Source organism: Cetorhinus maximus, chromosome 28 (genome assembly GCF_964194155.1).
Source record: "Cetorhinus maximus chromosome 28, sCetMax3.hap1.1, whole genome shotgun sequence".
Lineage (NCBI taxonomy): Eukaryota > Metazoa > Chordata > Chondrichthyes > Lamniformes > Cetorhinidae > Cetorhinus > Cetorhinus maximus.
This window is the reverse complement of record NC_135906.1, coordinates 15,736,035-15,748,547: the sequence shown is the minus strand read 5'-3', so window position 1 is coordinate 15,748,547 and position 12,513 is coordinate 15,736,035. Positions and strand designations below refer to the sequence as shown.

At 43.5% G+C, this 12,513-nt stretch overlaps 1 protein-coding gene across 5 annotated transcripts in view; it reads left to right on the top strand.

Annotated features, from left to right (window-relative positions):
• Nucleotides 1-12,513, top strand: part of LOC144668839 (choline transporter-like protein 2) — a 110,652-nt gene that overhangs the window by 39,908 nt on the left and 58,231 nt on the right. For 3 of the 5 annotated variants that reach the window (XM_078531253.1, XM_078531252.1, XM_078531254.1), the window contains exons 2-4: nucleotides 2,193-2,241; nucleotides 7,789-7,862; nucleotides 11,557-11,641. In XM_078531253.1, coding sequence (XP_078387379.1) covers nucleotides 2,193-2,241; nucleotides 7,789-7,862; nucleotides 11,557-11,641 — 208 coding nt within the window. Of the gene's footprint in view, nucleotides 1-524; nucleotides 745-2,192; nucleotides 2,242-7,788; nucleotides 7,863-11,556; nucleotides 11,642-12,513 lie in introns of those variants that run through there. The other 2 variants (XM_078531251.1, XM_078531250.1) reach the window with 1 other exon arrangement.

The window sequence follows — 12,513 nt, the reverse complement described above, 5'->3', positions numbered from 1 at the left end:
TGGAATATTTATTAATTGGTTGCAAGCTGCTTTCAGAATGAAACCTACTGGATTTTAGGAGTTGATGAGCGGGTTCGAGGGGTGAATAGCCTACTCCTCCTCTTACGTTCTGATGTTATTTCTCTGTTTTTGACTATTGTGCAGGATGTAGATTTTTTTCTAGCTGATTATTACTTTCAAGGGTGTGTCAAAGATTTTTTTAAACACAGTCACATTTCCCAAAACCCTTCTTAAAACGAAAACAGAATGTTTGTTTAATTACTGTGTGGATTGCAGAGCAACAAAGGGCTGTTTGCAGTAAGGGCTGGTGCCCCGCGGGACGGGTGGGAGCCAGTGCCAGTACAGTATTGTAACCAAGAGCCTGCTGTTAGCTGCTAGTTATTACCCCGAGTTTCTTTGTCTCTCTGAAGATGCTGGCTTCTGCCATCATTGGCACTGACCCTCACAGTACATCGCTCAAGTGAACAGTCTTCACAGGAACTCAGTCTATATCAGCACAGTATTCCATTGTGGAAGGGGTTGTAACCAAGCCCAGGCCTATGCCCACCTGCCATTGGCACAAACTCGCTCCCCCAGCAGAGGACACTAGACCGGAAACATGGATGCTTTTACTTCCCTTAACCCGGGGAATACTGAGGTCATTTGTATTGTCTTTACCCCTGCTTACCTGGAATCAACTAACTCAACAGACTGTTCCTCCTCTGGCTCAACATCAGAGAGTGTCATTACTTAGTGAGCCATCAGGTATTGCTGCTCCCAGGAATTAAACTCCCCACTGTTAACCACTCTGTAAAATCTTGTGTGTTATATTCTGTGCAGTAACATTGTACATCAAGCTGTATGGATCATAAAGAAATGATAACATATATTTGCCTCATCGATTAATAGGTGACAGATATGTCAGGTGTGGTGTAGCTCCTGTACGAAGCAGGGGGGAGAGAGAGAGAAAGACTTAGATGAAGTGTGGGTTTCATTTGTTCTTTGTGCATTTTTTTAAACCAAGTTGGTATCCCTTTTAATTTAAACGATTTGATGACTTTTTTAAAGCAACTCTGACAAGTATGATGCAAACATGTGGTGCACTGAAAAACAGCTAAAAGAAGAATTGCAAAACTTTTGTCAGATTTCTTAAGTTAGTGTGGAAACCCCAGTTTCTGCCATATAGATCATGAAAACTTTATGCCTTAGTTTAATGGCTGCCTCAGGGCTTGTCATTTACAACTAGACAAGTGTCATCACTTTATAGCATTGCCTTAGAATAGACTCTCAAAGCTGTCACAGCCATTGACAAGGACCCTATCTCTTTACAAAATACTGCGGATGCTGCAAATCTGAAACAAAAACAAAAAATGCTGGAAAATCTCAGCAGGTCTAACAGCATCTGAGGAGAGAAAGACAGTGTTAACGTTTCGAGTCCATATGACCCTTCTTCAGATATCTATTTATTAACCAGGTGTAGGAGAGGGTTAGGCTTCTCACAGGCAGGCACGCTGCACTCCTTGGACTGGTTCATTCTATATTGGTCCTCACCTTCACCCAGCTCTCACCTGTGGCTCCAGATAGTTGTTAGCATGTGACAGCAGCCCCACCCCAGTAAACCACTTCAGCAGGTGGGCCAGACCAGGTGAGGATTGCTATTGCATTTCCTGCCCTTGGTAACTTAGGGATTTGTCTATTCTAGCATGTGAAGCCTGATTCTGGCAAAATGGCACATGAGAGCAATCTAAAGTGCAATGCCCTTGATGCTGGGTAGGAACTGTGTTGTGGAACACGTAGAGCTTAATAGGACACAAGACATCCTGGCCATCCACTGCATCTGGATCCATCTCCTGCTGTCTAGACTCATCTTGCCACTGACCAAGATAGGTCAGGACGAGAGACTGAGGCTGACGATGCACAGCTCTCCCTTACTATAATTCAAATGATGTACAAGTCAAGTTCATGTTTGCAATCTTTCGACCAGGTTTCTATAATGAAATTGTATGTCAATAGGAAGGTTGCCAGTTATATCTCAATTGTTTGTATACATCTGTATTCTATATTCTGCTACAACACAAAAAGTGTTTTAAATAAAGTATATTTGTTCTTGCATAAAGTTGCTTATTGTAGTGGAAATTGCATGCTATATATGTTATTTCACACAAATCTGCATTTGTATACATATTTTAATGTATCTATTTTGTGTGTCTTAGATGAACCAAAGAAATTTGATCCATCATTCAAAGGGCCAATTGCAAACAGGTAGGATGAAATATAGCTTTCATTTTCTCCCTAAGTAATTTTAAAATTTTGTGCAATTTCAGCACTGTATTCCTTTCAACCAAAGTAAAAGTTATGGATTTTGCAGTTCCAAACTTGGGTTGTGTCTAGAAAGAGTATCTTCAGCTGTACAACACTTTTTTTCCCCTTTATTCTTTCATGGGATGTGGGTGTTGCTGGCAAGATCAGCATTTGTTGCCCATCCCATATTGCCCTTAAACTGAGTGGCTTGCTAGGCCATTTCCGAGGGCAGTTAAGAGTCAACCACATTGCTGTGGGTCTGGAGTCATATGCAGGCCAGAGCAGGTAAGGACGGCCAATTTCCTTCCCTAAAGGATATTAGTGACTGAGATGCATTTTTATGACAATCAGTGATGGTTGAGAGGTCACCATTACTGAGGCTAGCTTTTCAATTCCAGTTATTTGTTTTATTGAATTTAAATTCCACCAGCTACCTTAGTGGGATTTGAACCCTGTATAACACAGGCGTACAGCCCAAGGGTGCACACGGTCTGTCACTGTATAACATTGGGGTACAGTACTGGCGGGGACAGGTCTGTCATTGCCTATTACCGGGCTACAATACTGGTGGTTTAACTTCTGTTTTAGGACATAGGTTGATGTGGCTTAAGAGTCTGTGTCACTAGAAATGATTACCTTACTTCATTGGGTGTTGACTCAATAACCTTTCCTATGTACCGCCTGCAACATGTGGGAAGTCCTAGATGCTCCTTGTGCTCTGACTGACCACGTGTGCAGGAAATGCCACCAGCTGCAGCTACTTGAGCTCCAAGTTTCGGAGCTTGAGCGGCAGCTGGAGGCACTGAGGTGCATCTGCGAGGCTGAGAGTTTCGTGGATAGCATATTTTTAGACATGATTACTGCACAGCTTACAGAAGTACAGACAGAGGGAATGGGTGACCATCAGTCAGAAGGATGGTGTTAGGCAGGTAGTCAGGAAATCCCCAGGGTGCATCTCGCTTGAGAACCATTTTTCTGTGTTGGAAAACGATGAGAGTGACAGTTCCTCTGGGGAGTGCAGCCACGCTCATGGCCCTGTGAGTGGCTCAGCTGCCCAGCGGGGGAGGAAAAAGAGGGGAAGAGCAATAGTGGTAGAAGACTCGATAGTAAGGGGAACAGACTGGCATTTCTGTGGCCGTAGACGTGACTCCAGGAAGGTATGTTGCCTCCCCGTTGCCAGGGACAAGGATGTCACTGAACGGCTACAGGGCATTCTAAAGGAGGAGGGCAAACAGACAGAGATCGTGGTACATATTGATACCAACGACACAGGTAGAAAGAGGGATGAGGTCCTGCAAGAAAAATTTAGGGAGCTAGGAAGCAGATTAAGAAACAGGACCTCAAAGGTAGTAATCTCTGGATTACTTCCGGTGCCATGCGCTTGTGAGTATAGAAATAGGAGGTTAGTCCAGATGAATGCGTGGCTGGAGAGATGGTGCCGGAGGGAGGGCTTTAGATTTCTGCGACATTGGGACCGTTTCTGAGGGCGGCGGGACCTGTACAAGGCAGATGGGTTGCACCTGAACCTGAATGGGACCAACATCCTTGCGGGGAGGTTTGCTAGTGCTGTTGGGGAGGGTTTTAACTAACTTGGCAGGGGGGTGGGATCCTGAGAGGAGGTTCAGCAGAGGCGGGGGGGGGATGCACAGCCGAAATTAGAGTGCAAGGGAGTCTGGAAGGCATAGAAATTATAGGCCAGTTAAGGCACAAGGGAGTTTGGCAAGGTTGGATGGGATTTACTTTAATGCAAGGAGCCTGACAAATAAGGCAGATGAGTTGAGGGCACAAATTAACAAATGATGTCATTGCTGTCACAGAGACATGGTTGAGAGAGAGGCATGATTGGCAGCTCAATATTCCAGGATATAGGGTCTTCAGGTGAGAGAGTGAAGGAGGTAAAAGAGGAGGGGGTATCGCAATATTGATCAAGGAATCAATTACAGCAGAAAGGAGGGATGACATCTTAGGATGAAGCCATATGGGTAGAACCGAAAAACAAAACAGGAGCAATCACATTGCTGGGAGTGTATTATAGGCCCCCAAACAGTCATAGAGAAATAGAAGAACAGAAATGTAGGCAAATTTCAGAGAAGTGTAAAAATAATAGGTTAGTAATAGTGGGGGATTTCAACTTCCCCAACATTAACTGGATTAGTCATTGTGTGATAGGTTTAAAGGGAGTGGAATTCTTAAAATGCATCCAGGAGAGCTTTTTAAGCCAGTACGTAGAAAGTCTGACAAGAGAGGGGGGCGGTCCTGTACTTAATTTTAGGGAATGAAGCCAGGCAAGTGGTAAGGTATCAGTGGGGGAGCATTTTGCAGATAGCGATCATAACTCCATTAGATTCAAGGTTGTTATGGAACAGGACAAGAATGGGCCAGAAATCAGAGTTCTAAATTGGGGGAAGGCCGATTTTTAATAAGATCAGATATGATTTGGCCAGAGTGGACTAGGAGCAGCTACTTTTAGATTAATCTGCATCAGAGCAGCAGGACTCATTCAAGAAGGAAATAGGGAGAGTATAGGGCCAACATATTCCAGTAAAGACAAAGGGTGGGACCAACAAATCCAGGGAACCCTGGATGTCGAGGGATATCCAGGATTGGCTAAAGAGAAAAAGGGAGGTTTATGGCAGATACTGAGGGCTCAAAACAGCGGAAGCCCTAGAGGAGTATAGAATGTGTAGGGGGGAACTTAAAAACGAAATTAGGAGAGCAAAAAGGGGGCATGAAAAAACATTGGCAGGTGAAATAAAGGAAAATCCAAAGTTATTTTACAAGTACATTAAGAGCAAGAGGATAACTAGGGAATGAGTAGGGCCCATTAAGGACCATAATGATAATTTGTGTGTGGAGCCGGGAGACGTAGGTAGGGTTCTAAATGCATACTTTGTGTCAGTGTTCACAAGTGAGAGGGACGACGTGGGTATGGAAATCAGGCAGAAGGACTGTGATATAATTAAAGAAATTAGCATAGAAAGGGAGAAGGTTCTAAGTGGCCTGGCAAGCTTGAAAGTAAATAAATCTCCAGGCCTGGATGAAATGTATCCCAGGCTGTTGAGTGAGGCAAGGGGGGAGATAGCAGGGGCGCTGGCAATAATTTTCAATACCTCTCTGGCCACAGGAGAGATGCCAAAGGACTGGAGGACATCCAATGTTGTACCATTATTCAAGAAGGGAGGAAGGGATAAACCAGGTTACTACAAGCCAGTCAGTCTAACCTCAGTGGTAGAGAAACTATTGGAAGCAATTCTGAGGGTCAGAATTAATCTGCACTTGGAGAGGCAGGGATTAATCAAGGACAGTCAGCATGGTTTTGTTAAGGGGAGGTCATGTCTGACCAATTTTATTGAATTCTTTGAAGAGGTATAGATGAAGGCAATGCATTTGACGTAGTCTGCTTGGACTTCAGCAAGGCTTTTGATAAGGTCCTGCATGGGAGACTGATATTGAAGGTAAGAGCCCATAGGATCCAAGGCAATTTGGGAAATTGGATCCAGAATTGGCTGAGTGGCAGGAAGCAGAGGGTGATGGTCTAGGGGTGTTTTTGTGACTGGATGCCTGTGTCCATTGGGGTTCCACAGGGATTGGTGTTGGGTCCCTTGCTGTTTGTGGTGTGTATATATAAACGATTTAGACTTGAATGTAGGAGGGTCTAAGTTCGCGGCTGACACGAAAATTGATGGGGTGGTAAATAGTGAGGAAGATAGCCTTAGATTACAGGAGGATATAGACGGGCTGGTCAGATGGGTCGATCAGTGGCAAATGGAATTTAATCCGGATAAGTGTGAGGTGATGCGCTTGGGCAGGACAAACAAAGCACGAGAATACACGATGAATGGTAGGACCCTGGGAAGTACCGAGGATCAGAGGGACCTTGTTGTGCATGTCCAACAGTTCCTTAAGGTAGCAGGACAGGTAGATAAGGTGGTTAAGAAGGCATATGGGATATTTGCCTTTATTAGCCGAGGCATAGAATTTAAGAGCAGGGAGTTTATGTTGGAACTGTATAAAACGCTGGTTAGGCCACAGCTAGAGTATTGCGTGCAGTTCTGGAATCCGCATTATAGGAAGGATCTGATTGCACTAGAGAGAGTGCAGAGGAGATTTACTAGGATGTTGCCTGGGCTGGAGAGTTTTAGTTATGAGGAAAGATTGGATAGACTGGGGTTATTTTCCCTGGAGCAGAGGAGATTGAGGGGGGACATGATTGTGGTGTATAAAATGATGAGGGGCATAAATAGGGTAGACAGGAAGGAACTTTTCCCCTTGGTGGAGGGATCAATAACCAGAGGGCATAGATTTAAGGTAAGGGACAGGAGGCTTAGAGGGGATGTGAGGAAGAATGTTTTCACCCAGAGGGTGGTGGGAATCTGGAACTCACTGCCTGAAAGGGTGGTAGAGGCAGAAACCCTCATAACATTTAAGAAGTATTTGGACGTGCACTTGCGATGCCATGGCACACAAGACTATGGGCCTAGTGCTGGAAAATGGGATTGGAATAGTTCGGTACTTGTTTGACCGGCGCAGACTCGATGGGCCGAAGGACCTTTTTCTGTGCTGTAGACCTCTATGACTCTGACTCCATGAATTCAAGCTTATTGATTTCAAGAAATTACCAGATTTGTCAATATTGTTAATACTGGGATTTTCAAACAATCTTTTGATAGTCCGAAGGTGGTGAATAAAGGCACCAGATAATCAATTGGTTTATTCTATTTCTTGTCAGTTTGATTTGATCTGGCCCATAAACCGACTTTATAAATAGTTTCAGTGAATCATTTGCAATTTTTGTCTTTCGAATCAGATCCAGCTGACGGTGATGTTAATGGGTCTCTGTTTCCAATCTTATCATCCATTTCCTCTCCTGTATTCTATCCATTTCCCCCAATTCCCCAGTGATTCAAACTCACTGGGTACAGTCCCAGAGGCACCAGCCTGCCTCCAATATCTGCATAAATGTCTCTTCTTTGTGTGAGATTCAACAATGAATGGTGAAGGGTTAATTGAGGCATTGCATCGAAACCCTTATTTGATATCTACACAAACCCTGTCCAATAGCTTCCACTGCATGATGAAGAAGAACAGGAACCGTGACAGATTTTTCTCCTTAGCTGCTGAGTTCAGCTAACTCCTCTTAGGCCAGACGTTGAACCTAGGGCCTTTCGCTCTCTTGTATATTGCCTTTACAACTGAGAACCTGGAAAGCCATTCAGTGAGCTTTCATCATCAGCAAAACAAACCTAAAAACTCAAACCCTGATCCCATTCTTGCTCTGACCCCGGTCCAGTTTAGCACTGGCAGAAGGTAGTAGTTCCATCCACCTGAAAGAAGATATGTAGACTAGCTGAGGGCTGTGTGAAACTTTGTGCTTGTTTTCTCATAAAACATGGCATCAATTTGCAAGCAGGGGGAATAGTCATACAATGATGTGATGCAAAGCTGCCGTGTCCAGTGTGTGTCTTTGTTTGTTATTAACTTGTTCTGTTACGGTCCCTGTCTCTGCAGGAGCTGCACTGACATCATCTGCTGCTTAATCTTCTTTGTGGCCATCTTAGGATACTTCGCTGTAGGCATAATAGGTAAGTGAACGCTTACTGCTGGATGGTGTAAATGTGAAAGTGACCTGTTCTAGTGTTACTATTGAACCAGCTCCTGTGAACTGTGTGCAGCACCATTATATTTCGACTCATTCTCGCCCTCACTAGCTGTGGTGAAGCATGTAAAAGGTGGACTCCCTGTAATGTGGAAGTCGGATCTTTCCCCATCCTTCCTTTCTCTCGAGAACCTCATCAAAATGTTTCTCCATTCTTCAGGAGCCAGCACAGTGATTGTTGGTGGATTAATTGCTTGTGGAGAGGCAGGAAGCTCCATCCCATCTGCAATCTAGGTGCATGGATGTTAAATTCCACAGGGCACTGAGATCAATTATTGGCCTTATGGCAAGGTGGATGGAATATAAAAGTAGGGAAGTCTTGCTACAAACACAGTGCATTGGTGAGACCACTGGAGTACTGTGTACAATTTTGGTCTCCTTATTTAAGGAGGGACATACTTGCATTGGAGACTGTTCAGATGGATTTCACTAGGCTGGTACAAAAGCAAAATATTGTAGATGCTGGAAATCTGAAAGAAAAAAAAGTGTTGGAAATACACAGTAGGTCGGGCAGCACCTGTGGACAGAGACAGAGTTAACATTTCAGGTCGATTGATCTTCCCAATTGAAAAGTCATCGACCTGATACATTAACTCTGTTTCTCTCCACGGATGCTGCCTAACCTGTTGAGTATTCGCTAGGCTGATTCCTGGAATGAAGTGAGGGGTTGTCTTAGGAGGAAGTGTTGAGCAAATCGGGCCTATACTCATTGTAGAAGAATCAGAAGTGATCTTATAGAAACATATAAGATTCTGAGGAGGTTTGACAGGGTAGATGCTGAAAAAACGTTCCATTTCATGTGGGAATCTTGAACTAATAGGCACAGTTTCCAAAATATGAGGTCTCCCATTTGAGATGAAGATGAAGAATTTTTCCTCAAGAGGATCATTAGTCTTTGGAATTCTGTAGCCCAAAGAGCAGTGGAGGCTGGTCATTGAATATATTCAAGGCTGAGTTAGATAGATTTTTGATCAACAAGGGTTCAGGAAAGATAGGAAAGAATAAAAAGAGATAGGGGTGGTGGTTTTGACTAAGGGGCACATTGCAGTGCTGGAGAAAGAGAATGATCCAGAGCAGTCAAGGACAGAATCTATTGGCTAGAGCCAAGGAACGAAAATGGTGTAGTTACATTGCTCGGAGTAGTCTATAGGCCACCAACTAGTGGAAGGATGTAGAGGAACAAATTTGCAAGGAAATTAGAGAGGTATAAAAATTATAAAGTAGTTATAATGGGGGACTTTAATTATTCAAATATAGACTGGGATAGTGGTAGTGTAAAGGGCAGAGAGAAGCAAGAGTTCCCAAATGTGTTTAGGAGAATTTTCTACGGCAGCACGATTCCAGTCCAATGAGGAAGGAGGCACTGCTGCATCTAGTTTTGGGGAATGAGGTAGATCAAGTGTCAGGAGGAGAACATTTAGGGGACAGTGATCATTCTGTCATAAGCTTTAGGATGACTATGGTAAAACTAATGAACTATCCAGATTAAGAATAATTAACTGGGGAAAATCAACTTCAACGGGGTAAGAAAGGATGTGAGCCGAATAAATTGGAATCAAAGGGCTGGCAGGAAGCACAGTAGTGATCTGGGTATATATGTGCGTAAGTCATTGAAGGTGGCAGGACAGGTTGAGAGCGTAGTTGATAAAGCATACGGTATCCTGGGCTTTATTAATAGGGGCATAGAGTACAAGGGAAAGGAAGTTATGTTAGACACTAGTTTGGCCTCAGCTGGAGTATTGCGTCCAGTTCTGGGTGCTGCACTTTAGGAAGAATGTGAAGGTATTGGAGAGAATGCGGAAAAGATTCACTAGAATGGTTCCAGGGATGAGAAACTTCAGTTATGAAGGTAGATAGAAGAAGTTAGGACTTGGAGAAGAGAAGGCTGAGAGGAGATTTGATAGAGGTGTTCAAAATCGTGAGGAGTCTGGAGAGTAGATAGGGAGAAACTGTTCCCATTGTTGGAAGGAGAGGGCACAGATTTAAAGTAATTGGCAAAAGAGGCAAAGATGACATGAAGAAAATCTTTTTCATGCAGCGAGTGGTTAAGGTTTGGAATGCACTGCCTGATAGTGTGTTGGGGGCAGGTTCAATCGAGGCATTCAAAAGGGAATTAGACAGTTACCTGAAAAGGAAGAATGTGCAGGGTTATGGAGAGAGGACAGGAGAATGGCACTAGGTGAAATGCACATTGGGAAGAGCCAGTGCACACGATGGGCCGAATGGCTGTGTCCTGTGCTGCAACAAATCTGTGATCCTGTGGGTTATTGTTTGCTGGCAGGAAAGTGGTTAAAGCCATGATCAAGTCAGCCATGATCTTATTGACCCATGGCACAGGCTCAGGGGGTCAGATAGTCTACTCTTAGTCCTATTTCTCATGTTCTTGCTGGGTCCTTATGAGACAAGCCAATTCAGCCAGAACTAAGCATGGAAGCTGGGATCTTGCTAGTCTGTGTAGCTCAGTACCACCCACCAGGCAGGCCATTTGCTTACTGAGCAATTAGGGAGCTTTGACATGTATAGCTTGGTTGGAATTGACTTGACTAGTCAAAATTTTGAAAATTATGTTTTTTGACTTAAATGAGAGCAAAATGCATTATCAACCTGCTCATAAGCTCTCTGGGCTTGTCTAAGTAGGATTGTGGTCCTGTATGAAGAAAGTGGGTTCTGTATTATTTTTCATTCCTGGGATATGGGCATCGCTGGCAAAGCTGGGATTTATAGCTCATCCCTAGTTGCCCTTGAGAAGGGTATAGTGGTGAGCTATATCCTTGAACCATTGCAGTCTGTGTGGTGAAGGTGCTCTGGGATTTTGACCCAGTGATGAAGAACGAACAGTTGGTTGCTAACTGGCTTTCATGCATCTGCTGTTGGCTGGGAGGGGCTGAATTTCTTATCGGAGCCTATATTTGCCATCTGACTACACAATGTGGATTTCCTATAATTGTCAAAAGGAACACGACTCAAAGAAGCATAGAATTTTGATGCAGAAGGAAACCATTGTGCCAGTAACAGCGGCTACCCACTTTAATCCTTTTTCTCTGCTCATTCCATGTAATCTTTGATATTTTTCTTGAGTATGATTGTTAAACATCAGTTATGATTCCATAGTTACTGTTGATGTGTTCTATACTCTACTAGTCTTTTGTGTGAATACATTTCTTGTAATCTCCCCATTATGCTTCTAAAACAAACCCTTTCATAATTATGCATTTATCCTTCTTCTCGGTTTAAAGCAGTGTTGTGCCCTCAGCTTTTTGAGGGAAAGGAGAATGTATACACCAGATGAAAAGCTATTTACTCTTTTTTTTAACGGATGTTTTACACAGTCACAACGTAGGAGGTCAGTATAGAATCCACACAGATTACCACTGAGTATTTGCTGCACCAAATATCGGATATTTGTGGGTGGTGTTAGTTTGCTTATTGGTAGGCCGGGAGGGTTTTGGCTGGGTGCTGAGGCACTTGCCTGCTTACTAATGCTGGCCTGTGTGCTTTTCTTGGGGTCAGTTGGTTATGTTTTCCTTTTGAAATAAAGTTAAAGGTAAAGTTAATGCATTGACTATTTTCTGTGGTGATGTGCAGTGTATGATGACTATTTAATGATGGTCTGTTTTTAGCATGGACACATGGAGACCCTCGGAAAGTGATCTATCCGACTGACAGCCACGGCGAATTCTGTGGTCAAGTTGGAAGCCGGAATGAGTGAGTTCTCTTCCTTTCACCAACCTAGTGATTTAAAAAAAACAAAAGTGGTGGAATTGCAGAATAAAGTTTCCAGAATGGGTTTAGGGATTTTAATCACCAGTGTAATAAAAACGTCTTTGAGTCACCATAAGACAATGACCCGGCCTGTGAGTTAGTTCAGCACTGACATACAAGATTAAGACGCTGCTGGCATGATAGAGAGCTATTTAAAACCATAGGTCCCACACTCTGCTCAGCGTACTATTCAAGTCTGAGAGTGAGCCTGTAGTTTGTTTTTGCAAAAATATACTTTATTCATAAAATATCTGAAAGAACATTACAAAACATTTCAAAATGGCCATCATGAAAAGTGCAATAAACAAGTTTTCCACATAGATTTTGTCACACCCTCAGTTGCTTCAATACAGCTGAGGAACAATACAGACATTTCAAAATGGTCATAACAGACAGACAGGCAGACAGTGCAACGGTACTTAACTTATCTACATAGATCATGTTGCACTCTGAAATGCTTCAATACAATTGTGATTCATGTAATATTCACTGCATACATTCAATGTGAGTCAAACAGCCCGAGGGGTCTATACAATTCCCAGCCCCTTGGTGCACTATGGCTGAAAGGTCTTACACAGTGACCTTCCCCCTTTGAGGCGGCTGCCCCAAGCTTTAGTGCATCCCTCAGTATGTAGTCCTGGACCTTGGAATGTGCCAGTCTGCAACACTCGGTCGGGGACCACTCTTTGCACTGGAAGACCAACAAGTTTCGGGCAGACCAAAGAATGTCTTCCACTGAGTTGATGATCCTCCAGCTGCAGTTGATGTTTGTTTTGATGTGTGTCCCTGGGAACAGCCCGTAGAGCACATTGCAG